Source organism: Monodelphis domestica, chromosome 6 (assembly GCF_027887165.1).
Source record: "Monodelphis domestica isolate mMonDom1 chromosome 6, mMonDom1.pri, whole genome shotgun sequence".
Classification (NCBI taxonomy): Eukaryota; Metazoa; Chordata; class Mammalia; order Didelphimorphia; family Didelphidae; genus Monodelphis; species Monodelphis domestica.
The window spans coordinates 23,524,329-23,552,203 of NC_077232.1; the positions used below are offsets into that span (position 1 = coordinate 23,524,329).

The 27,875-nt window shown below is 34.6% G+C and overlaps 1 protein-coding gene and 1 pseudogene across 1 annotated transcript; both read left to right on the plus strand.

The window, feature by feature from the left end:
• Nucleotides 1–698: 698 nt before the first annotated feature.
• Nucleotides 699–1,646, plus strand: LOC100617563 (olfactory receptor 10AG1-like). The gene has a single exon (XM_003341506.2). It carries the CDS (start codon nt 699–701, stop codon nt 1,644–1,646), a length of 948 nt encoding a protein of 315 aa, XP_003341554.2.
• A 1,382-nt stretch (nt 1,647–3,028) lies between these two features.
• Nucleotides 3,029–27,875, plus strand: LOC100022111 (olfactory receptor 10AG1-like; annotated as a pseudogene).

A 27,875-nucleotide genomic window follows, 5' to 3' on the forward strand; every position in this document is an offset into this window, starting at 1 on the left:
GTAACAACAATATTATAGAAAGTTGCTCTAATAAAGACTTCATTTTATGATTCCAAAAAGAACTCTGTCAATTTTAATTTAAAAATACAAGAACAATTCTCCTACTGATAAATGCTCAAATGATATAAAAAGTTTCCAGAAGAATATTTATAGTATATTAAAAGCTCTAAATCACTATTAATTAAAGGAAAGAAATTAAATTACTCTGAGGTACCACCTCACACTCATAAAAATGACAAATGTCATAAGGAATGAGGGAAATCATACAAATATATGTAAATCAAATGAGTACAATTAAATCAAATAAATCATATAAGTAAATCAATATTATTAGAATAGTGAAGTGGTCCAAAAATTCTGTAGAAATATGTCCAAGAGGCTTATGATATACACATCAAGCATCTAGAAATTGTCTTAGCTGCAAAAAAGTAAGTGGTAATTGACATTGGAATAGAGAATATCTTTATAGGAACTTCTTTATATCAATATATTTATGTTTTTTCTTTATCAATGAATTAAATAAATGACAACAAATGGATGAAGATTATTTAATAAAACTAGAACATAAAACAGAGAATATTAAATGTGAAAAGGAGCTCAGATAGCAATTAAACCATCTATTCATTTCCATGTAATTCAAAGTCTACTCTTCATTGTTTGAGGAAATAATGATCATTCTGATTTTAATATTCCAACAGATGGAGGACGGAAACAATGCAGCGAAAGCTAATGACAGTGTTTTGGTTGAATTCATTCTTTTGGGATTTGCTAACCTTCCTAACCATCAAGGATTTCTATTTTCGATTTTCTTGTTCATCTACATGAGCATACTAGTTGGAAATGGCCTTATTATGGTAATTACCAAGATGGACCCTAATCTTCAAACACCCATGTATTTTTTCCTTAGTCATTTTTCCTTCTTAGAAATATGTTATACATCAGTGACACTTCCTAGAATGCTGAGTAATCTTTTGACCCAAAAAAGAAATATCTCCTTTCTGTCTTGTGCTATACAACTGTGTTTCTTTCTTATTCTGGGAGGCACAGAATGCTTTCTCCTAGCTGTGATGGCTTATGATCGTTATGTAGCCATTTGTATTCCTTTGAACTACCCAATTATCATGAACTCAAAGACTTGTATCCAGTTGGTGGTTGGCTCCTGGATCAGTGCTATACCAGTTCAGATTGCAGAAACATATCAGATTTTCTCTCTACATTTCTGTGGTTCTAACAAACTTAATCATTTTTTTTGTGATGCCCCTCCATTACTAAAACTAGCTTGTGGGGACATTTCTATAAATGAATTCTATTCTTATGCTGGTGCTATCTTATTTGCTATGATACCTTTTTTAATGATACTTGTATCCTACATAAAAATCATCACAACTATCCAGAAGCTTCCATCAGCAATGGGGAGACAGAAAGCCTTCTCTACTTGTTCTTCACACCTAATGGTTGTTGCTCTATTTTTCAGTTCTGGAATGATTTCATATTTGCTACCTAAGTCCAAAAAGTCTTCAAGAACAGACAAAATTCTGTCACTTATTTACTCTACAGTGACTCCAGTATTTAACCCTCTTATATACTCCCTGAGAAATAAGGATGTCATTTTAGCATTGAAGAAATACATACTCAAGTTGTCTTGAGATTTGATCTTGAAACATAGTCAAGATTATAGAATATGTTTTTTTTTTCTATATCTGACAATTGCTATAGATTTTTCTCTCAAACCTTTCCTTCTTGTCTTTGAAAATGGCCAAATAAAATAATCTCAAATGTTTGCAATGCCTATTCTGTGTTCTACATTAACATTATCTCTGTCATTATTTTGACAAAGTCCACCTATAATATCTTCTTTTAAGAACTGACTGCCAATTTGGTTTCATGGGATAATATAAATAATGATCAAGATGATGCAATATCTCTATCATAATAAATACTGAAGCCATCTAATTATTCTCCTTTAAGAGAACAAATCATTGTCATCTATTTACATTTCTTTTGTTAGAATAGAACTAAGATTTTAAGCAATTATCTATTTCTTTAAAAATTTAAATTAAATGGAGAACTGATTAACTTGTATATTTATTGTACTTTTAACCTCATTACAATAAAAAATTATTTTATAATAAATAGCATTTTGTACAGCTGTTTGTTGGGTGTATATGTATATATGTAAGAGGAGGGGAAGAGAGTCAAAGAAATATTTACTTAAATATGCTGAACACCTCATTATTTCAATCCTAATACCATTTATTTTTTAATTCCATATGTCTAATATAAAACTTTACTCATATACTTTTAAAGAATGATCAGTTTTGGCTCCCTCAAATCCCCTCTTTTTTTCCTTTTTAGTATTCTTATTGGGAATATCAATATCTGTCCAATCATTCAGGTATATTAATAGATCTCACTGACTCTTCCTCCCTTTTGTCTTACAGATAGTATTTGGCTAAGAAGTTTTATGTATTCTACTTCTACAGCATCTCTCCAATTACTTCATACTCTATACTCACAACCTTTAAGCTAATCCCAGACTCATTAAATATTTCAAGAACTGAGCAATAGCATCCCAATATGATTTACTGTTTCTCATCACTCCATCCCCAATCCAGACAACATTTAAGTATCACATAAGTTTTTATAATAACATATATTGTCATGTCACTACAAATAAGCAACAGTAAGTTTCTGGGGCTGAGCCAAGCTGGAGGGAATCAGAGCTGCTTTTTGTCACCAAGAGAATCCTCTTGGTGACAAACAAGATTAAAATATCAACACAAAACGAGTACAGGAGTGAAAGAAACAACAAAGAAACATAGTGACACAACTATCAAGAAAAGAAAATCCCAAAAGGAAGGCATCTGGGGCACTGGAGTGAGAGGATAGCAAAGCCTGCAAGAGTCTGTAGCAAGGAGGGAAGAGCAAGCCAAGAGTAAGCCACCCCCTCTACCCCACATCTGTTGTTATTGTTTGGAATTTAAGACCAAGCCAATATTCAGACCCTGAGCACCTGCCGGAATGAATAATGGTACAAGCCAAACCACACCCCGTGAAATTTCAAACCTGTGGAGAAACCCAGATTCACAGCCCAGAGCAGTCTGGCCTAGAGCTGTCTGATTCTTGTAAGCTCAGAGGAAAGCTAGAAATCACAGTTTTGGCCAGGATTTAGGACATAGTTCATACTTTGGGGTGAAGGTACATTTCACAGGGGTGCCCCCTCCATATTGTTGCTCAAAACTAATGGTGGAGCTCCAGGACCAGGCAATCAAGGTCATGCCTGATTGGATCAAATATAAGAGACCAAAAGCTTGAGTTCAAACTTGGGAGTAGAATTTGATCAGTCCCTGACCTGATCAAGTTCAGAGTGAGATCAAGAGCTTATGCCCAAGTCTGAGGAAAGTCCTTAAGTTATTGACATCTCAAAAGTCAATTGAATCAGGAAGGGGATGAAGCAATCAGAGCTCTCAACCCTCAGACCATTACATCAGCTTCCAGGAACTGAAAGTCATAAAAACTCCGAAAATAAGCTAAAAATAGCATCAAGGAAGGACTGAAGGTAAAGAGGTTACCCTAATTTCACAGAAAATAGAGCTTACCTATCATTAGATAGGGAAAAATAAGGAAACAATAAGAACAACAACAACAAATCCCCACACATAACTCTAAAAAAAATTATGGAGACAAAGAGCAAAGTACAGACGCAGAAGGAGACAGTGAAAAGAGAGAAAGCAGATACAAAGTTCAAAAGAAAAAAATGAATTGGACACAGATTCTAGAAAGATTAAAAAAGACTTCCAAAACCAATTAAAAGAGGCAGAGGAGAGGGCAGCTAGGGAGCTCAGTGGATTGAGAACCAGGCCTAGAGACAGAAGGTCCTGCGTTCAAATCTGGTCTCAGACACTGCCTAGCTGTGAGACCCTGGGCAAGTCACTTAACCTCAGTTACTTAGACCTTACTGCTCTTCTGCCATGGATTCAACTGTTTCTAAGACAAAAGGTAAGTGTTTAAAAAAAAGAGAGAGAGAGGCAGAGGAATAGTGGGAAAGATAAATGAAAGTAATGCAATGAGACCAGGCCAATTGAAAAAGGAGAAACAAAAAGTGAGAGGAAATCAGGTCTTAAAAATTAGAACTGACCATCTAGAAACGAATGATTTCGTGAGAAATCAAGAAACAATAAAGCTGAATCAAAGGAATAAAAAAAGGAATACATAAAATATCTTACTGAAAAAACAATTAACCTAGAAAATACACCTAGTTGAGACAAATTGAGAATTAAGACTTGCTGAAAGCCATGATCAAAAAAAAAAAAAAAACTTGGACAACATATTAAAAGGAATTATCAATAACTACCTAGAGATCCTAAAAAAAAAAATAGAAACTGAAAGAATTCATAGAACACCTCCAGAGAGAAATCCTCAAATGAAAATTCCAAGAATGCAATAACTCAATTCCAGAGCTACCAAATCAAGGAGAAAATACTTAAAGCATCCAGAAAGAAACTATTTAAATACAATGCAGCTAAAATCAGGATCACACAGGAATAGTGGCTTCTACATAAAAGGACTGAAAGGCATAGAATATAATATTTAGGAGAACAAAAAAATTGGATTTAAAACTCAGAGTCACCTAGCCAGCAAAACTTAGTATATTCTTTCAGGAGAAAAAATGGTAATTCAATAAGATAGAAGATTTCCAAGTATTCCTGATGAATAAGCCAGACCTAAAATAAAAAAAAAAATGAAATCCAAGCATGAATCAAAAGAGAAACATTAAAATGTAAATAAGAAAGAGAAAATTTAAGAGACACATTATGATAAAAATGTTTGTATATCTACATGGAAAGAGGATTTATGTAATTCTCAAAAATTACTCTCAGTAGTAGAAAAGATAGAAGAAATATAAAAAGAAAGAGGGTAGAGAAATAATATGATTATGATGATATGTATATGATGATATATGATGATATGTGTATGTAAATGTGATGATATGGAAAGATATATATGTATGTATTGTGAAGGATTAAAAGTCTATGGTTGGAGTTTAAACAAATGTTGAGAGAATATTTTGGCATATAAAAAACACATAGTTTGATATTTTAGGAAAGTATAGTAGGAAATAGAAAGGAGGAAAGTGAGAGTAGTCTTATAATAGCTTTTAATTATACCTAAGATCCCAATCCTAACTAAATTTTCTAAAAATCCCTAATCCATCTACCTTCAAAGGCAGCTTCTTCTGCCAGAGCCAAGCCCAGGACTAAACTTTTCTATACTGACTATTTAATAATTTACCTACTATCTAACTACTTGCCTAAGTTAATCACTAATCAATAAGGCTGTTAAGGCCAAAAATCCATTTTCTCTATCTTGAACTGTAATTTAGAAAAACTGTCAGTCTTAGAGAGAGCAAACCAAAGACACACTCATCTCCTCAGGGGACCCAGAGACAAAAGCTCCTTCCAATTGTCACTTTCTTCTATGTGTCCACTTCCTCTTCTAGGTAACAGAATCTTCAGCAGGATATCAATTATGATACCAGGCAAAGCAAAAATAGAAATTGATCATCACCCATTTAGATTCTTTTGATCATCTGGGGTTCCCCATATAGGCACCACACAGAGTGTGGAAAAATCCCATAATGTATGTATTGCAGAGACTTGGCAGGCCAAAATAGCAAAGGGATTATAGGAATATGAATATGCCCTCTGAATCCCAAGGTTACCCAAGCAAATCCCAAGAACCAGTGCACCAAGGAACAGTAGGAAAAAAACACATCCTAAAACTGGGAGCATTGTGAATGCAATAAAGCTCTCTAGAAACAGGAGCTGTTTGAGATAGGCAGGAAACTGAGTCATGCTTGCATCTCTACTTACTCTCTGTAGGTGGTGCTACCCTGGTATGCACTGACTAGGAGTAAAAGCCCCACAAAGAATGTTTGGGAGAATAGTTCTATCTCTTCCTCTACACAGGGGTAAAACCAGGGGCCCCATGATAACTCAGTCCCCTTCCCCCACATCTAGGATCATGAAAGCTCCTGCAGGTTTGCCAGGCTGGAAAGCTAGATGGATTGGTTGGAGGAACAAACAAAAAACAAAGGTGCTTCTAAATTTCTCTCAAACACTCAGGGAATTGGGCACATGTTACAGTAGCTCAGAGAAAGCAGAAATGGCAAAGATCTTCAGGCTGTCATATTGTCACTCAAGTAATTAAGGACTGCTACTCTTCCTCCAAAGATTTTTCAATTATCAGCCTAAATATCTGCAGTTTTCTAAAGTAATCCTTACATAAAGTTGCCTTCAAGCCTTTTCTAAGTCTTGCTTCTCTGTTCTATATCCAATAAATATATTAATATTTTAAATCCATATATTCTAAGTGGATCAACAAAAACACATTTATTAAAAATTCTTTATGGTTAGCACTACAGCAGTAAATAATAAAATGTGTACGTTTCAGAGGGAAGAGGGCAATGGAGAGAGAAGAGGAGAAAAAGAGAGAAATTAAAAGAAGAATGGAAGGAGGGAGAGGAAGAGATTTCTGAAATATCTCCATAAACAAAACACCAAATATTTCAGATTTTTTGTGATGGTCTTCTTAAAGTATTTTTTCAATAAGCTATACTCTAACCTATTTCCAGAGGAACTAACCTTCCTAAATTCTGCCTTGTACACCTCAAATGTCTCATTAACTTCTACTTTTACTTCCTCCCAAATTCAAATACTAATTTTAGATTCTGCTGGTTGCAGACTCATAGAGGAAAGCAGTGGAAATGTGATTTCTTGGACTATAAAAAATGTATTATATGAGTTTTTTTTTTAATTTTTCCCATTTGAATAAGAGAGGAAAGGAGAAAATAAATTCTTGTTGATTTAAAAGTATTATATGATGAAATAGAAAATCAGTCAACCAGCAAAAAAGGGAAAAGATCAGAAAACAAATTATCTGGAATGTTGATTTCTATACATGTTCTCTGAGGTGAGACCTATATAAATCTTGGCTGAAAATAAAAACAAGTTGGGAAAAAGGCTCTTGACAAGAACAAAAGTCTCAAACTACAAGTATTGTATAGAAGCATGCTAGCTCAGTGAAAAAGGGTTTGGCATTTGTTGGTACAAACAAGTAAGATGGAATATTGAAGAGAATAAGGAAAGGATAATTAATAGTCTCTAATTACATAAACAATTTTGAATTAAAAAAAATGTGTTCTCAATTCCATACCAACTTCTTTTTTTCTCTCTCATCATTCCTTCATTAGTGTCTCCCACCACTTCTCAGTCCCCAAGGCAGTAAGCAGTCTGCAAGATATTTTACATGTGAAATAATATAAAATAATTTTCTATTAACATAACATTAAACAGATTTTTATATGATTGCTAGTTATTATTAATGAAGACTAAGGTGAGGAAAGTTCCAAACTTCAGGATGGCCTTCAGAATAACAGTTTACAGGGAAGAAGCTATGGGTACATTTATTTGTCTTCCATTCTAGGATACTAAGAAAGGGATGACAAAGTGATCTCAAAGAATATTTAAAAGATTTTGAACTATATTTTATGTTCTATATTGGGATAGCCAATATATATATATATATATACATACACATACACATATATACATACAAAAATAGACATAAAACACACATACACATATATGCACATTATATACATGTGTTTATATTTATATACATGTGCATATATGCATAGATGCATATGTATATACAAATGCATATATTCCTATTCTGCTAAACTTAATTATATATTTTATCTATCTGCACACACATATACATATATTCACCTATAGAAAACCCTTATATATTTTCCTTATGTGTATATCTTCCTAATAGACACATATGCTATTATATTTTTTATGTTTATGTATAAAATGGAGAGAATACTACATAAACTGTAATGGGCTTCATATTATTCATAATGCCAATGTTTTTCAGGAGCAGTAATTATATCTTTTCTCCACATCAAATTTTGTACAATCTCTGATATTCAAATTAATTTATTAGTAGTAATAGTAGTAGTAGTAGTCTCTCGGTAACTGAGGATGACGATTGTCTTTGTGTGTTTTTATGCACAGACACTTGTGCATGAAGATTTAAGTGGAAAAGTCCATGCCCAGAGACAGTCCCACTCTCTCGGCATTGGAAGTCTTGGTCCAGTGGCACGAAAAGTCATTACACCTGGAGACTTCCTCAGCTGCATTGGATGGCCATGTTGTCTTTTGTGCTCCAACACGCCCTAAGCACTCCACAGTGCTTTGCTGCATCGCCATCTCAGCCGTTGAACCTTCTTATTGGTTTCTTCTGTCTGTTCCGCTGAAGCAGTCTTCACATGCTGGGTGAGCAAAGCCCTAGTTCACCAGGGGTCGATGACCAGATGGGTACCCTCACAAGGTTTAGCCAGCCTGTGGAAGCCATTGCCTGGAGTGTGGCCGCTGCCTCATGCTAGCAGCTACTGGGAGCCACAAGTGAGAGCTGGGTGTCAGGTGAAGGTCAGAGGTTGGAGAGCTGCCCTAGGAGGGCACAACAAGCCCTCCATACCAAAGATATTACTCCTCCTTGAGCACCCCATACACCCCAATTTGTTAGTAACAAATAGTAAATAAAGTATATATGTAATGCTATTTTCATTCATGTTGAGGATGGTTTCTTGTTTTTTAATGGATATCTCTAGTACCATGATTTAAAGTCATGTGACCTAGAACACTAGAATAATGTAATTGTAAACAGTGCAAAGAAAAAACATAGAATGTTAGTAGTTCCATGGTATTATATTTTGTAAAGTTTTCTAGTTGTAAGGGAACTTACATTGAGTTGTCTTGGATGCCAAATTTTGAACTATTTTTAATTGTGGAACATGAGTGATTTAGATAGAACGTTCACTATAGATTATAAAACAGCAAAAACTAAATTGATACTCTTTCATATTTTGAAATAGAGAACAGAGTAAAGTTTAAAATGTGAGACCTAGAAAATAATTTGCATTCTTCCTATTTGTATATTACAGAATACGTGAAACAAAGGATCAAGAGAGCAGAAGTAATTTATCTGTCCCATATTCAGTATTTTCAATGTGGATTTTAAATATTTTTTTCAAAATGATAGGAATAAATTTCATTGTTGTGGTAGAATTTAATCTTCTGGGATTTTCTGACTTACCTAAAATCCAAGATATTCTGTTTGGAATTTTCTAAATCATGTACATGACTATTCTTCTAGGAAATACTCTCATCATCATAATAACCAGGATTGCTTTAATCCTTCACACACTCATGTACTTTGTCCTTGTAAATTTTTTTTTGAAATATTCTACACATCAGTTACTCTCCCAAGAATGATGATGAACCTATGAACCAAGAAAAGAAACATTTCTTTCTTAAACTGTGCTTTACAGCTTTACTTCCTACTTATGCTAGGAGGCACTAAGTGTTTGCTCTTGGCTGTGATGGCATATGACCACTATATGGCCATTTGTAAGCCTCTCTATTTTTCTCTAATCATGAACTCCGAGGTGTGCATCCAACTTATTGTGGTCTCATGGATCAATGCAATGCCAATTTTGATAGGACAGACATACCAGATTTTCTCTCTACCTTTTTGTGGTTCTAATGAACTCAATCATATTTTCTGTGGTATGCCTCCATTGCTGAAGTTGGTTTGTGGAGACAAGTTTATGAATGAGTTCTATATCTATGCTGATTCTGTAGTGTTTGCTATGATTCCATTTCTTTTGATTCTTGGGTCCTATATCAAAATTATCACCACCATTCTGGAAATGCCATCAACCACTGGGAGATATAAAGCCTTTTCCACTTGCTCTTCCCATCTCATAGTTGTAGCCATATTCTTTGGGTCTGCTATCATTACATATTCAATACCCAAATCCAGTAGTTTGTCAGGGATGGACAAAGTGCTTTCTCTTTTCTCCACCATTGTGACACTGTTTAATACTATGATAAATAGCTTGAGGAATAAGGATGTCATTGTTGCACTAAAGAAATTCTTACATTCATGTTTGCAAATGTATGGAAACATTTGGATGTCATAGAAGAAAAATGATAAGCTTGGAATGAGGTAAAATCCTGCTTTAGGTCTTTACTGGTGGGTAAACCTAAGCATGTGATTTAATCACTTTTTGCCTGTGGTCCCTAGTTGTAAACTGAGTATTTTACAGCATATACACTATAAGATTTTTGTGAGAATAAGCTGAAACAATATGTAAAATATCTTGAAAACTTTACAGTTCTAATTCTAAGAGATAAAGTTTAAAAAAAAAGGACTAGCTTTAGATCCTAAAGATCATGTAAAAAAAATGTTTTGACTCTGTGTAAAACACAACTCATCAGTAATATAGGCAACTTCTCAACATTTTCATTTGAGAGCTACAATTAGTAAAAGGGTGTTCCTATATGAGAGTTCACATTATCAGTAAAATAGTAGAAATAGTAGGTCATATGTATACACATCATACCAAGAAAAATGGCTACAATGGTATAAAATGAAATTTGCCAATGTCTGAGAGGTTTAAGAAATAGGATATGCTTTAATATACTGTTGCTAGAATTGTTCACTAGTCAAACCATTCTTTTTTTATTTTTTTTTAAACCCTTACCTTCCATCTTGGAGTCAATACTGTGTATTGGCTCCAAGGCAGAAGAGTGGTAAGGGCTAGGCAATGGGGGTCAAGTGACTTGCCCAAGGTCACACAGCTAGGAAGTGGCTGAGGTCAGATTTGAACCTAGGACCTCCCATCTTTAGGCTTGGCTCTCAATCCACTGAGCTACCCAGGTGCCCCCTAGTCAAACCATTCTTGGAAGCTACTTGTATCATCAGACAAGGTGAAATTCCTATATTCTTAGCATAGACATAAAAGTTCTAGTCTTATAACTCAAGGAAGTTAAATATAGGGAGATTTCAATACGGGGAATAATAATAGTCAGCTTTTATGGAGTATTTTATATTTCAGTTTAAGTTCCTTCTATCTATCATCTCATTTGTTCCTCAAAAGAACCACTAAAGAAGATTCCATTATTAAATTGTTATTCCAGTTTTATAGTTATAGGAACTGATATTGAAAAAAATTTTTTCACATAAACTCATATATACAAACAAACACATACATATATGTGGGTATACATGTATATATACACATGCATACATAATATGTAAATTGGTATATATATAAATAAATAAATGTATATATATATATATATATATATATATATACATATACATATATACACTTGTGGTAGGTGTGTAAGAAAGAGAGAGACAGAGAGAGAGACAGTCAGGCAGACATGTCATGGGCATTGGACCTCCCCCCAACTCCTGGCCCCAGAGTCACATCCTCATTGCTGTAAAAGAATATAAAAACCCCAGAACTGAGGCATTCTGCGAGCAACCTCCCAGGTTGCTCCACTCATGCTGTCTTACTTGTCAAAAATTCAACATTACTAATAAATCTCTCTTTACTTTTAAGTTGAGTTTCAGAGTCTTGCATTCTTTTATTAATAATATTTTATTTGATCATTTCCAAGCATTATTCATTAAAGACTAAGATCATTTTCTTTTCCTCCCCCCCACCCCCCACAGCCGACCCGTGATTCCACTGGGTGTCACATGTGTTTTTGATTCGAACCCATTTCTATGTTGTCAATATTTGCATTAGAGTTTCGTTTAGAGTCTCTCTTCTGTCATGTCCCCTCAACCGCTGTAGTCAGGCAGTTGCTTTTCCTCGGTGTTTCCACTCCCACAGTTTATCCTTTGCTTATGAATAGTGTTTTTTCTCCTGGATCCCTGCAGATTGTTCTGGGACATTACACCACCACCAATGGAGAAGTCCATTACATTCAATTATACCACAGTGTATTAGTCTCAGAGTCTTGCGTTCTTGCAAAAGGTATCCTTCCCAAATCCCAGGGGTACCCCCTCTGTACCCCAAAACAGACAGACAGACATGGAGGAAAAGGAAGTGAAGGAGTAAGAAGAGAAAGATCACAAAGTATGTAGATATGTCAACCTGGAAACTAGAAGTCCCCAAACTTGTAGCTTAGAAAGAGTTAATGATCCCCAGTTTACTTAGGTTAAAGGTGAAAGCCCCAGGTTTGACCTTGTCAACTGAGAATTCCTCCCTGAGGGAAAGTCTAACTTCACTGGTCTCAGTCTAAAAATAGACCTTAATGTAGTTTAAGTGAGAATGGCTAATCCTATCACTAGTATCTCTTTTGTCCCAGTGGTTTCTCTCTTTAGGCCAAATTCCTTTATTTAGGTGGCCCAACCCTCTGCTGGATCTTTTCCTTTTGTGTCCACTGTAAACTATCAGCCCTCACTGTTATTCCTGTCTGGAACTCCTCATTTTCCTTTGTTACCATTATAAAGTCAATCAACTGCCTCTCTCATCCTCCTTTCCCATGTTCCCCAAGAAAGGTATTTAAACTTCCCAACTTTAATGGCTCTTCGGAGTTGTCAATCCAGTATGGTTGGCACTGCCAGGGATCAATAACCAGAGCAACCGGAGTCAGACTTGGACTCTGCCTGGATGTGTAGTGAGCATCTATGTGTGGAGTCCTAATTCAGTACTGTATCCTTTTCCTTAATTAAAGAGTGGTTCTTCTGACAATTTAATCATTCTGTGTTTTTTCCCAGTCAACAGATGATATAGACATAACCTAAATGTGTCAAAAAAAAAAAGATCCTAATCCATGTTTAGCCTTTGGCACATACAAAGTGTATGAGTATAACCCCTAATATTCACATGTCAAGTGGAAGAAAATTAGATGAGAGAGAGACAGAGAGAGGAGAGGGAGAAAGAGAGAGAAGATGGGGTTACTGCAATAAAGGCATAGTAGCAAAATTTCATGTTTGTATTACACACATATATTATATGTTCATTATACCTATGCTATATTGAATGTGCATATATATGCATATATATATTCATTATGAAATTAATAACTATCCATTTTGAGATGGGCATTGTACCCCCAGAAACTCAGGCAAACTATTATCAGGGAAATTCCTTAGCTCCAGTAGGCCCTTGAGACTCCCAACTCAAAATACCTGACCTTGGAGGTGACCCTCCTTTGATTGCCCCATTGAATTGAGATGGACAAAGAAACAAACCTCATTCAGTCATCCTCCATATATATCTTGAGAACCACCCCATATCATCAGGCAAATCCCCTCCCCCCAACTTCTGACTCCAGAGTCATGTCCTTACTGCTATAGAAGATTATAAGAACCCCAGAATGGAGGCATTCTGGGAGCAACTCCCAGGTTGTTCCACTCATGCTGTCTTGTTGGCCAAAAATTCATCATTACTAATAAATTTGTCTCTTTACCTTTAAGCTAAGTTTCAGAGTCTTACATTCTAGGGAAAGGCATCCTTCCCAAACCTCAGGGATACACCTCTATACCCCACAAAAAAATTGACTTTGTTTCAGTTCTGTAAACAGGTACTTAAGCTGTTGTTCAAGGAGCTTCCTGTATCCTGGTGTTTTTACTTCTCTGAAATGTCTCTACACTAGGGAATAGTGGGACCTCTCCAAGCACTGTGATGTTTGTGAAGGAAAGTCATGTGTAGGAGATGCAACACCCGGTCTACTGTCTCAGGGTGTGATTCCTGGTACAAAGAGGAGTGTTCCTTGATGGCTTCAGCATTTACCTCATCCTACATTGATCTCCATCTTTTGAGAAATCACTTTAACAATAAGCTCAGCTGAAGGACTTTTGAAGCTTTTGCCTGGAACCAAGCACTCAGGTTTATCCTGTTTATGTGCTGTTCCCAGGAGATCCTTTTGGCCTTTTTCCCAGTAATCTTGAATTCATTCAAACTACAGTTGCTGAATAAAAGTGAATTACAATCCTCCATATTGTGTGGCCTTCTGATTGTTTTGGAGGACTCTTTCCTAGACCTAGAGGTTTGGGATATGGTCTTCCAGTTATTTTTTGCTTGCCTTGGCATAGATGAGCAGTGTATGGGTTTGAGGTGGGGTTAAAGGCTCCTAGAAGTAGTTCCAAAAATCAGATATAGGAATTTCCAATGAGTATCTTTGGACAGGATTTTGTAACTTCTATGTAAACCACTTATACCTTTCTGAACGGAGAGTCTAATAGCTCTAAGAAAAAAAAAAGATGAGATTATTCTGAAATTACCTGTTATATTCCTACGTAAATATTAGTAACCTTTACTCTTAGAACAGATAACCAATAGAATTCCAATTAAAATTACGTGATTAGAAGTCTTCATTCCATTTTTCAAAATGTCAGTTTTCTAAATGACATTTAATCTATGAATTGAATAATGGATACATTATTACAATAGAAGTCCAAAAATATATTTGTATTGTCAATATGAAGTCTAAAACCCCCAAACTTGTAGAATAGTAAGATCTGATTAACTCTAAGTTTAATCAGTTGGAAAGATGGAGGCCCCAAAGCTTGTCCTTGTTCCCATGAGAATCCACTCTGAATGGAGTCTCAGACTGGCAGTTTCAGACTGAACAGTAGACCTTAAGATATTTAATGGACTTAACTAGGTGTAGGTAAAAAAAAACACTAAAATATTCTTTGTCCCAGTAGCTTCTCCCATTGTATCAGAGACCCTTTCCCAAGAAGACCCACATCTGGGAAAGGATCACCCACTTTAGTGTCCATTGTATGTAGCCCATTTCCTTACACCCTAACTTCTGGCTATGGTTCCTTTCCCAAGCTTGTCCAGCTGGTTTGAACACTCCCATTTCTATCTAGATATGGTGATGCCAATCAATCCTATTTCCCTGTCCCTCAGTTTCCCAAAAGTTACATAAGTTTCCCCAAGTTATTTTTCCCTTTGGAATTGTCAATATAGAGCGGTTGACTCTCCCAGGGTGGTCAGTGACCAGAACATCCAGGGTCTTGGGACTCTGCATGGGTGTGTAGCATGCTGCTCTGTGTGAAAACCTTGAAAGCACTGAACCCCCTTTTCCTTAATTGAAGTGTGGCTTTTCTGACTACTTAGTAGTTCTGTATTTTTTCTCAGTTAACAGTATCTACATCTATAACCTAAAAGCTTGAATTTGGAAGGATGGCAACACAAATACCAAATTATGAACTCTGAAGGACCATTGAAATGATAAGCATTTGTTGAGTGTTACAGGCAGGAAGGATACCCTTTGGGGTTCGGGAAGGATGCCTTTTGCAAGCATTCAAAGACTCCAAAACTTAGCTTAAAAACAAAAAGATTTATTAATTTAGAAAGTAATGTTGAGAGTGGCCAGGAGGAGAGCAAGGTGGAACAGCAAGATGGGGAGCAGTTCCTTGGGAGGACAGCATGAAAGGAAAGATTGCTCCCCCAGATGACATCAGTTCTGGGGATTTTATACTTTTTTACAATAGAGTTAGTCTGGGTCACTATAATTAAATCGAGTAAAAAGGAACTATGAATTCTGAATGCATGAAGTTTGGTGAGAATATCCTTATAGGGGGCAGATGGGTAGCTCAGTGAAATGAGATCCAGGCCTAGAGATGGAAGGTCCTTGGTTAAAATCTGTGTGACCCTGGACAAGTCACTTCTCCCCCATTGCCTAACCCTTACCACTCTTCTTCCTTGGAACCAATTGGTTCTAAGATGGAAGGTTAGGGTTTAAAAAAAAAAGAATATCTAGCTATATGTAACTTTTTAAATTCACCTAAATCAGGGATATTTGAACTGACTTCATGTAGGCTTTGAATTAGATTTTCAACCTCCTTCCCTCCTTTTGACAAAAAGAAATATAATAGTTGCAATCAAGTGGCAGCTATAGACATTATGTTAAAATTTGGGAACAAAATTAAACTCACCATTTCAATTCAAAATTTAAAATACTTAAGTTGGCTCTGTACAAATAAATTATTGGACTCAAGACCTAGAAATGTACACAAAACAAACAAGTTCCTATCCTTGTTAAGATATCATTCAGTTAGGAAAGTGTAAAAATCAAATAATAATATTCAAAATTCTATCTCAAATTCTGAATCATATAAATTCTATAACACTTCTCTACTAAATTCTATCAACTGAACACGCTATGCTGATTTGTATCTCATCACACTGGATAAAATTTCTGAAAGTTTATTTCCAGTTTCAGCTTTTACCATCATCATTCAGCTTTGAGAGTTTATTTTTTATTTTAATGCAATCCAAATTTGTCACTAATTTTAGATTTTGATAGCAATTATGCCCATTGTCTCCCTAATGAAACAAATCACTGCATAAGTCACAGTCTTGGTCCAGCTCATTGATCTTTTTCTCTCAAAATAGGGGACTTTTAGAACATATTCTTTCAAATAATATAACTTCCTTAATATTTATAATACATTTCATATTCAATCTCAGCTTCATCAGATCTCTGGAGTTTCTATCATCATAGGTATTAAAAAAAACTCAATTCATGAGAAATTCAAGACTAACTTAGCTAACATAACATAATAGGCCTATAATGTTTTATCTTTTCCATTTTTCTCTATTCCTCAGTCTTTAATATTTTATCATTCCTAGAATCTAATATTTCTCAGTATCATCTCATACCCCTTTTTAAATTACTCTTTCTTATGTCTTAAATCCTCAGCTAACTAGTTCAACTATATGAAGATCACAAATTGTGTTTTTACTGAGATAGTTCATATTTTCTATTATTTTTTCCATTCTCTTGATTTTGTTTTATTTAATTGATTTATTTTTATTTTACATGAAATAATAAGCTTCTATTTGCCCAATTTTAATTTTTAAAGACTGAATTTCTTTTGTGACTTTCTTCTTTTGTTCCTCTTTTTACATTTGGTTCATTCTATATTTTATGGCACTCTTTTCTCCTTTGAACTTTTGCCTTTTACCAGTAAGTCAATTCACTTTTTATAGACACTTTGTTCATCGTTGGATTTTTGTGCCTCTTTTCCCACTTGGCCAATTTTGATTTTTTAATCTGTTTTCTTACATTACTTTCTTTTCTTTTCCCAAGTTTTCTTCAATCTATCTTATTTATTTTTTTGAATTCCTTTTTGAGTTCTTCCAGAGCATAAGACAATTTCTCACTTTCCTTTGAAGTTTTACCTATGGTAAAACTGGGATCAGACCATGCCTTGTTGCTTCTGTGCTTTATTCTTTGTCCCCATAGAAATTTTCAAGTTTTAAGTGTTTTTTTTTCTCTTCACTCATTTCCTAGACTTTTTGCCTGTGGACTGGGAAATCTGAAAGCTGATGATTTTGTCTTCTCTGCTGCTGACATGTAGGGTTTAGCACTGTGAATTTTTTTGCCTTGGGGCTTTGTCTTCACTTCATTAATGTAGTTTTAAAAATGCCAAGCTATTTGGACTTCTTGGCCTCACTATTGACTGGTCTGTAAGGTGAAATTTTAGGGTTGTGACTTAATCTAAATTTAATTGTCTGCCAGGGAATATCCCAAATAAAATACCCAAGTCAATTTGGAAATTTAATGGTGGTTTAATTAATATAGAGGGAAGGGATTAAGAAGAGAGAGGGAAAGGGTACAGGATTTCTCTGGCCTATCCTGTGCCAGGGCGAGTTCAAACACCTCCACCACAAGGTCTTCTCATAAGATTAGGGGCTTCCTAAGAAGATAGTGTTTTGGAAGATAAAGGAGAAAGGAATCAGCCTAAACTCCCAGAGGGCACAGAGAAGACACTTCACCTGAACTAGGTTACTAAGCTTCCCCCAGTAGGGTATCAAGGACACTCACCACCAAACACAGACAATAGCTGCCTCCACACCAAGACACCAAGACATTCAGCATGCTGCCACCAGCATCTTTCCACTCAGAGGTCAGAGAAAGGAAGTGATACCAAGTATATAGACCATTTTTACATCACTTTCTTGCATCTCACATGTACAAATGGTAGCTTAAACTTGACTTAGGACAGCCCAGTAGTCTGTCAGTTGTTTCTGATTTGTCATTTACTAGCACATGTCTGTCATAGGCCATCCTTCTCAATATTTAATCCTTAAGTAGGGCTGTGGACATTCCTGTTTTGTTAGACTAAGCAGGGTGGAGTAAATCTAAAACTCATAGGTCTCAGGGTCTAGGATTTCAAGGGGTGGGTCTAAGGTCCTCTTTTCTGAGGTAACTCACATCCCAGGATCCCAAAGTTAACCTATGTTCAGTTGGGAACCTGGCCTTGTAGTTTGAAGGATGATCAGTCAGGTCAAAGAGACAGTCCCCTTACTCCATCTAGCTGTTGGATTTTGACTGCTGTTGTTTTGAGGTGCTTCTTGAAGGTTGTTTTGGAAGCATATCAGAGTAGTTTCAGCTTTTGCTGCTACTAAGCATGCATATTGGCTTTGCCTTTCTATTGTTTTAGAAAAAAGGCATATTTATTTCATTATCCTCTATGCTTAAACTCAAATCTTTTCTGTTCCCATCATCATAATAGATAATAATAGTTAGGTTCTTTCTTTACTGATTGCTCATTATGTTATTTTATTTTAGTGGATAGATCAATTGTTTATATTATTAGCATTATACTAGAGTCTCAGGGCTCTTACATTGCTGGGGGATTGTGTCTCAATGTTCATATTTTTGTTTGTTTGTTATTTCTTTGCCAGTAATAAATTATTCCAGTTGTAATAATCTAGGGTCATATGTAATCCCAGGTACTTCAATCAAGTCCCAGTCCAGGATTGATTGGAACACCTTAGGGTTTCAACTGGAGCCCTTGGGAATTTTTGTCACTGCAACTTCAATCATTGAGACCACCTCCTCTTCTGACAACAACCAGGGACTCTAATCTCCTGGGAGTGTCCACAGCCAAATGTTCCCCAGTTCCTCAGTTACTACAACCATTTGTGTGTGATCCTTCCTTAATCCTATTCTTCAAATGCCACAGCAGTAAGGGATAGAGCAGGTTTCTAGTCCCCATTACTTTGGCCTCCAAAATCCCTCCACAGTCAGCAGCAAGGCCAAAGGTCCTGCCCTCGGGTCTTTGTACCTATAGACCCTATGGTGTGCATTCCTTCAATATCCAGCTATGGATGGGTGACCTAGGATCTTTGGAGCTAAGGTGGCAGTCAATACAGATGCTCCCAAGGTCTTTTGCCTGTATATTCCAGTGTTAAAACCATGGAAGCAGCTCCTCAGGGTTTCAATAGATTAGGTGAGTTCTCTAGTCCTGCCATATCTAACATTTGGCAAACCAAATCAAAAAAGCTGGAGAGTTAATTCCAAGTTGTCTGCATTGGTCCTGCCACAGGACCTGACCAGGAAAATCAATGACCTTTCTCCCTCATTATCCCTGACCCTCAGATTCACTCCTTATTCTTGTTTATTTTTGCTGCTTTTAGCATTAATTCTGGAGAGATTTTTATTGTTTCTGAGAGGTGTTAGAAGGGTGAGGAAGTGTCATTTGCTCCTCCACCCCTGTTTCCTTATGCCTAAATGAAATTTTTATAATTTCATGGTAATTTTAGCAAATCTTAAAAATAAATGTTCTCTTCCTAGCCTGATATTTACCATGATTATGCACTGTCAGAAACTTGCCTGAAAATATTAAGAGCACCTCTAAAGGGGATAAGGAGAATGAGATGAAATAAGAAACATGTGACAAAGCACCTTGTGGGATCAGGAGGGTCAGGCTTGCTGATGGCAAACAAGGCAACTTTATTGAGAGTCACTATTGATTTTACAGAGGGAGAGAAACAAACTGGGGCTCCAACACAAACTTTCCATATACATAGTAACAGATAATGATTAACAGAGAGATATTTAGTTATCATAATACAATCTGCCATACATCAATGATTTATAGGATATATGTTATTTAGCGGTCTGAGAAATGGTGGGAGTTTCCATAGGTTATTTGCTATATACACAAGTTTCCCTGGAGTTTCCATAGGTTACATGATACATGCACAATTAGGGATTTCTAGAGATTTTAGGCACAAACATAACCTACATGGAGAAAGGAGAGAAGGGAGAGGGAGTATGGTTAGGAACCTTCCACTCTATGTCCCAGAACTTTGCTTAATGAGGAAAAAATTTTGCATGCTTCAATGCACCTGTCAACTTTATTTTTGGAATCCCCATATTTTCCCATGTCCCTGGGGAATTTACTTTAAGGAAAGTCTCAAACTGAACTTCTCTTGGGCTGAACAATGGACCCCAAAACATCCATTAAGTGTCTTGAATAGGAGTAATAGAAATGCTCAAATCCTCTCTTATCCTTTTTGTCTTAGAAGTTCCCCATTCTATTAGAGATCCATTCCCAAGAAGATTAGCAGCTTAATGGAAGCATCATTTTGTATCCATTGCAGGTTAGGCCATGATTTCTCCATCCTCTGCTACTCCAGCCTGTTTGTAACCAGTCTGTGTATTTTTGGTGTACTTAATTCCAACAAGGTATATAAGAACCTGATTTCTATAGCTCTGTGGAAAATCATCTTTGGCAGTGCATTTTCCCAGAGATACTGTTTTCAGAGTGGGAGAATATATGAATAAACCTAAAATCAAATTAGATTCACTGAGGAAAAGCAACCATAAAGACATTCTTATGAGTTTGTCTCTGATCTCATGGAAGGATTAAGATCTCAAAATAGCAGCTCAGGAAGTATTGCTTAATTATAACCAAAATAAGACAACTCCTAAAAGCTTCCTTCATGATAATCCTTGAGTTGTTCATTATTTTGCTTACCAAAGAAGCTTCTGTAATGTTACGACAAAATTACCTAGACTCTCTTTTCCCCTAATTGCTGTATACCCTTCTTGCAAAAATATCATATTAGAAGTTTGGAGAAGTTCACAAAAATATAATAAATATTCAAAAATGTTATAAAAACTGAAATTGAATTTACCAAAGTGTCCATAACAAGTATTAGCAATAAAGAGATCTGCAGTTTTCCTGAGGCATGCTAATTTAAGTTTTGGGAAAGCATCCAGAATAATTTAATAGATTAATTTTGTGATACATGATATTCAGAGAACTAATTATTGGTAAATACAATAAAGCTAGGTAATTGAAATGTATTTTTAAAAGCAGTTTATTATTTTTCCTTGTTTATCTATTGTCATCAAAGAGAAAGGTTGCATTCCAAAAGCAAATATTTAGAAATTTTACATGTGAGTAGGAAAGTTTTTAATGACAATTGAATTTCAGGCTCATGGATAAAAATCTCAGAATTAAAAGATTCTGAGTCAGGCTCATAATATACAAAGAAAATGTCTATATTGAACAGTTTGCAAACTAAATCAAAAGGGTTTAAAAATGGAAAATAAGATATAGGGATTTGTGACAAGGAAATCACTTTAAAAGACTGATATATATATTAATTTAAGGTCACCAAGGAATTCAGCTATGTAATTCCTAAATGAAAACTCAAATCAGCTGTCAGCCTTTTCCTAGAGTTTAATTACAAACAGGAGGAAAAAAGGAATTGGAGATAGAGAGAGAGAAAGAGAGAGAGGAAAGGGGAGAGAAGGGAATAGAGCTTAAATACCCCCTCTGTTTAGGCTGGGCCAAAAGGCCCAAGCCCTTAGATAGCTGGGGCAAAGAAAAGAGATCAGTCCCTATTACTCACGTGACCAAAATGGAGAAACATTCTCCGGGGCCCCCACCTTCAGCTTCCTTCAGAGCAAGCTTCTCAGAGCACACTCCAACCACTCAGACCAACTCCTCAACTCCCTCCCTAAGTCTTCAGACCCCTCTCTCTTTAAGGAAACCATCCAAGTTCCCTCCCCTCAGTTCTCACATCTACCAATCACTGTCCATCAATTTCCCTGTGCCAATGGAGGCTCTAGCTTAACCCAGGACCACCCAGAGGTCTCTGGCTTTGCACATGTCTGTAGAAGGTCATATTTTCAAATAATTAAATCTTTGATCCTTTGCTACAGCCCTTCCTAAATCCTGTTAACCTGAGTAGGGTAGAGATTGGAATAATTAAATTTTGATCTATGCTGCAGCCCTTCCTCAATCCTGTTAGGACTGAGTAGAGTGGAGATTGATTCCAAGTATCTCCATTGTATCAATTCTAAAATCAATCATGACTCAAAGAAATTCCTGTTCTATGCTTAAGCATAGGTCAAAGTCCTTTCCACTGTTCAGCAAAAGGTTTCTGTCCTAAAGTAATCTTAAGAAGGGAGGAGGAGGAACCTCCCATGCCAATGTGGTTCACATTCCAATAGACTATCAGTAAGAAATTTTCCAAGTATGAAATTTCCCAATGGTGAAATTTCCAATATTTATAAGTCTAAGGAATTTTAAGGTTTACAGATTCTGGAAAAATAAAGATATTTTAGAATTCCCAGTACTTCAAGTATTTCATAAACACTCAGATAAATTATAAAACATAACCACACAGTCTAGTAAGCCATATTTTGAGGTCTGAGTTTGTATTGAGTGGTGAGAGAAAGACCCTAGGCAAAGTCAAGCATAATATGACCCCAATGCCCATTTACAGGTGGTTAGCAGCAGAGGAAAATCTCAGCCAAGCAGCATAGTGTAAAAAGGCTCTAGGCAGAAATTGATGAAATGGCCTAGCTTTTTGTGGACAAGAGTGAGATCTAGGAATCATTAAGAGTTGAACCAGTATTAGAATGAATAAAGGAAGGAAGGGTCTTCTTTTGGCAAAGGAGGAAAAAGTCCTGTAAGTGGCTAAAAAGAAAGACTTCAGGTATGAAAGAATGATAAATTGGATGGCACAAGTATTGATTTGTTAAAAAAAAAAAACCACCACCAACAACAACAACAACAAAAACAACAAATAACAAAGTCAAAGTTTATAACTGCAAAAGACAAAGGAAAAAAAGTTCATAACTAAGAAAAATTTATGCTGAAATTGGAATATCTTTAATCAAATAAAGTGTTTCTAGGCTTTCTTGATTAAAAGTCGAATTTTAAAAATATTTAGATTTCAAAACAGAGAGCTAAACACATTAAAAAAAATTGGCTGTTAATATGAATAATGCAACGTGGTCTCCAGAGAATAATCCCAGGACTCTCTGAATGACATCACCTCATTAATGAAATTAAGAATACTGGACTTCTGATTAGAACTTAGAAGAAGGGCTTCTCATTAAAAATAGTGTGTGAAAGGCTTTTCCCCCAAAGATTAGAGAAGAATAGGAGTCTTTTCTACTTAAACAGGTCTAGTGGATTTTCATAAAACAACATTTATATAAGATCATAAATCCCTGTATATCATTTCATCGGCATGACAGAAGTTTAATGATCAAACATCATATGTGCATTTAGCTAATTGTATAATTTCAAATCAATATATATTATGACCATTATGATCTTCAAAAAAATAAGTGGCAAGTTGATATTTCATGGCAACAAGAAACGTATGTTTGAGTTCTTCTCAAAGATGTATGTTTGAGTTTTTTCAATTTCTTTGACATGAGAAATTTGTCTGTATTTAGGTAATTTATAAATACTAGTATATTTCTGTGAAGCCTTTTGACTGGAATCCTTAGGAATCAAGGCTCAATCCAGGGGGGAAATGATTAATATTTTGTAGAAGTTGTCTGAACTGGAATGAAAGAAGAAAGGTAGAAAGGAAAGAAAGAAATCCTTGCTAAAGTACCAGGTATATATTTCAAATTTACTTCATAAATCAGATAAAATATCATTGAAAGAAATGTCTTTGGAACAAAGTTACTAATTTTTTAGGAATGTGAGGTCATTGTAATTATGTTAATATTAATTCAAGTTACATTTAGTTATTGTGAGAAAAATGTCATGGATAATGAGAAGTATCTAAATGTAAATATTATTTAAATCTTTCTTATCTTAGGATGATAGAAATTATGTTCCATTTTTTAAATCAATAAGTATTTTCTATTTTCTATAGAAATACAGACAGGATATTTTTTCTACTGTATAATATCATTCCATAGTAAATAATCAACTCATTTCCCCCCAGATTAGTTTTAGTGATACTGCTGTCTAAATGATAGATGACCAAACAATTATGACCACATGTAAGAGAAGAGGAAAAGACCTGAAAAGCTAATCTTCATTTTCCATCTTATTGCTTAGATTTTCTCCTAGAAAAATCTGGACTTCAGGCTTGTGGGTATTCTTGCATAACATTCTTTGAAAATATATTATCAAAATTCAATTTCCACTCTCTGTGATCTATATTTCATGGGCTTGTAAGACTCTGAGTCAGGTCTAGGTAGGAAGTAACCTTAAATATGTATTGTTGCATCATATGTACACCCAAATTAAAAAGAGAGAAAAAGAGAGAAGGAAGGAGAGAACAAGGGAAGAAGGGGAGAAAGTGATTGAAAGTATGATCAAAAGAGGAAGGAAGGGAAAGAGAAGGTGTAAATATGGAAGGAAAAAAATAGAAGAAAGAATGGAGGAAAAACAAGTGTGAAGAAAGCACTATGGCAGAATGTTTAACATTTGATAATGAAATCTGATACTAATTACATCAACTGGAATCATGTAATTTCAATTTTATAGTGATTATTAATATATAATGATAATTATGATTTCAATTTTGTCATAATGATAATCATAATAATATGAGGCTGATGATCATAGAACACTATATTTGGGTAGGTGGATGCTGCTTTATTTCTTATGGTTTTTTTCAATGTCTCGGATCATATGAATTTTTAAAAGTATTTTAACCCTAAATATAACTCATGATATCTAATAGAACATAGAATATAATTAAAGGAACAAACCTTACGATTCAGAATTAGTCTTATGACAATCAGAATATAGTTTGTTAGAATTTAAAGGAAAAATAGGTCAGAGATTGTGGAATGCTTAAAATATTTTTTAAAAAAGTATTTTAGAATATAAGAAAATAGACTTCATAGAATATTGAGTTCATTAATTTTTCTATAGTTGGAGGATATAAGTCCAAATTTCACGAATGGCACTGAACACTGTATATTTCCATAGCTTGATTTCAGAATGGAAAGTAATATTTTTATCATAATGACAATTTTATACTTTTAATGTTTCATATTATAAGCAATGTAGTATCATTTTGTATGTGGACATTAGAAGACATTATTTTAATATTTCAAACAGAAAAAGTAAGAAACAAATAATTTGATGCATATTTCAGAAAATAGAGTATGTCTGTGACAGAATGAGACCTAAAAATCAGGACCTATCATTGAGGCAAGTGCTCCTTCCACTGCAGAACACTACTCATCCTCTTTTTCAAATTCACAGGGGAGTTGCATATGAGGGCAAAAGATTTAGAATATGAGCTGTTGTTTGAAATGTAGGAAGCACCATGTTTATCTTGTTTCATTATGAAGTGTGATATACCTAAAGTGAAACATTATTCCTAATTGAAATTATAAAATGTATGTAAATATTTTTATATTTCATTAATTGTGAATATCATCTATTCCAACTTTGTTCTAAGGCCTCTTAAGTTGCCTGGCTCTGCCTTGATTCATTAGATCATCTTTTAAGGGAAATTCATATGAATTCTTTTTCATTGGTCTTGATCTGAGCTGTTTAGATTTTACTGCTCCCTAGAATCTACTTTATGAATATCTGTTTCTTTCAATAATCCTTAAAAAAATTGATCTGGAAGGGATCTAAAAGTCAAATATGTAAAGAACTTTATAAAATAACTTAGCTTTTTTAAATGAATAAGAAATTCTGTTATATAGAAATGAGAATTCAAGAAGGTATCTCACAACATAGGATGTTTTAGTTTAAATCAATTTAAATTATTTGTATGAAGTAAAAAATCCATTTTCCTTTTATTTAAATCCTATTGGGAGAAAACCATTTTAATAAATATATATAGTCAAGAAAAATGCATTATGTTTTATGTGTGTATATAGATTTGTAGAGCTTTTAAAGAGTTTATAACATAGTAGGTTGTCTAGTACCCCTATACATGATATCTATCTATCTATCTATCTTTCTATCTATCTATCTATCTATCTATCATCTACATACCCATGTTGTATGATGTATGATGTATATGTTTTGTTTCTATTGTTCTTGCTGTCATGAAAATATACACACATATCACAATATACATATAGAGATAATATATACATATTATATATGTAATTTTATATTCTTAACTCATATATCTAATAGAAAATAGACAAAATGCCTCTTATTTTTTCCTCTGAAATCATGTTTAATTATATTGTTGATTTGAAGAATATAATTTAGAAGAAGAGTTGTGCAACTTAAATGGTAGGTTATGATCAACATTCATTATATTATGGTATCCATTTTGTTGAATCATATGTATACATGATCTGAGACATATCTGTTAATAATTGAAAATCTACTCCATATTGCATACATTAATCATTTAAAAAATAAAAAATAGAGATTCAAGTTAAGTCTTCTATGAGAACGAGGAAGGCATTTTACTACAGTAGTGGTGAAGATGATATTTATAGTAATGATGAGAATGGTGAAGCTCTTATTCACATATTTAATATTTTATCTTGAATATTTCATTATTTTGATACATTTAACATTTTAAGATATAAAGGATTTAGGAATAATTTGCTCTACTGATGAGTCAAATTCTAATGATTTCTATAACTCCTGTTGCCTTAAAATTATATGAATGTCATCATTTTATTGAAGTGGAAATTGATTTTTAAAATTTAAGTAAATAGAGAAAAGGTTACTATTGTACATTATTTAAATACTTGATTTTATGTGGATTTTTGCAAATATAATAATTGTTTTTGAAGTTTATTATTATATTCATTATCACTATTAATATCTTTTCTATAATTATTTAATAGAATAGCATAAGTTTAATATTTTAATTATTGAACTAAAATAATTTTAGTATTTAAAATAGAATATTTAAGATCTTAAAAGAAACTAAGATAACACTTAATGTAAACTCATGAATTACAGAGGAGGAAATAAAGGTGTAGAGAGAAGTCTTGAATCACAAATACTACTCATTCTCTCTGCATTTGGAAGCAACAACATAAATGTCAGAAGAAAATCACACTGAAATAAAAGAATTTATTCTCCTGGGATTTTCTGATGTTCCAAATCTCCGAGGGCTCTTATTTGGGATTTTTGTTATCATCTATGTGAGTATCTTAACAGGGAATGGACTCATCATTGTAATAACCAAATTTAACCCAGCTCTCCAGACACCCATGTATTTTTTTCTTGGAAATTTTTCCTTCATAGAAATCTGTTATACATCAGTAACTCTCCCCAGAATGCTGGCAGACATTTGGACACAAAGGAAAAGTATTTCTCTTTTAACTTGTGCTACACAACTTGGCTTCTTTCTTATTTTTGGTGGAATTGAATGCTTCCTTCTGGCAGTGATGGCTTATGACCGTTATGTCGCTATTTGTAAACCTCTATACTATCCTTTAATCATGAATTACAAAATGTGTGTTCAGTTGGTGATTGGCTCCTGGATCACTGCAATCCCATTCCAGGCAGGACTGACATATCAAATTTTCTCTCTGCCTTTCTGTGGTTCTAACAAGCTCAATCATGTTTTCTGTGATGCTTCTCCATTAGTGAAACTGACATGTGGGCACAATACATTTAATGAATTCTCAGTTTATGCTAATGCTGCTCTATTTGGTATGTTTCCTTTCCTATTGATACTTGTGTCCTACCTTAAAATAATCACTACCATATTAAAACTTCCATCAGCTACAGGGAGATCTAAAGCTTTCTCTACATGTTCCTCCCACCTCATTGTTGTGGGCTTATTTTTTGGCTCTGCTACCATTACATATTTGCTACCCAAATCCAAAGAACCATCAGGAACAGAGAAAGTGCTCTCTCTCTTCTATACTACTGTGACCCCTTTATTTAATCCTCTAATATACAGTCTGAGGAACAAGGATGTCATTGAGGCAATAAAGAAATTATTACCTAAGTGGCTTAATTCATTAAAAAAGTAG

Coding starts and splice junctions, on each gene's coding strand:
- LOC100617563 (XM_003341506.2), top strand. CDS start 699: ATGGAGGACGGAAACAATGCAGCGAAAGCTAATGACAGTGTTTTGGTT.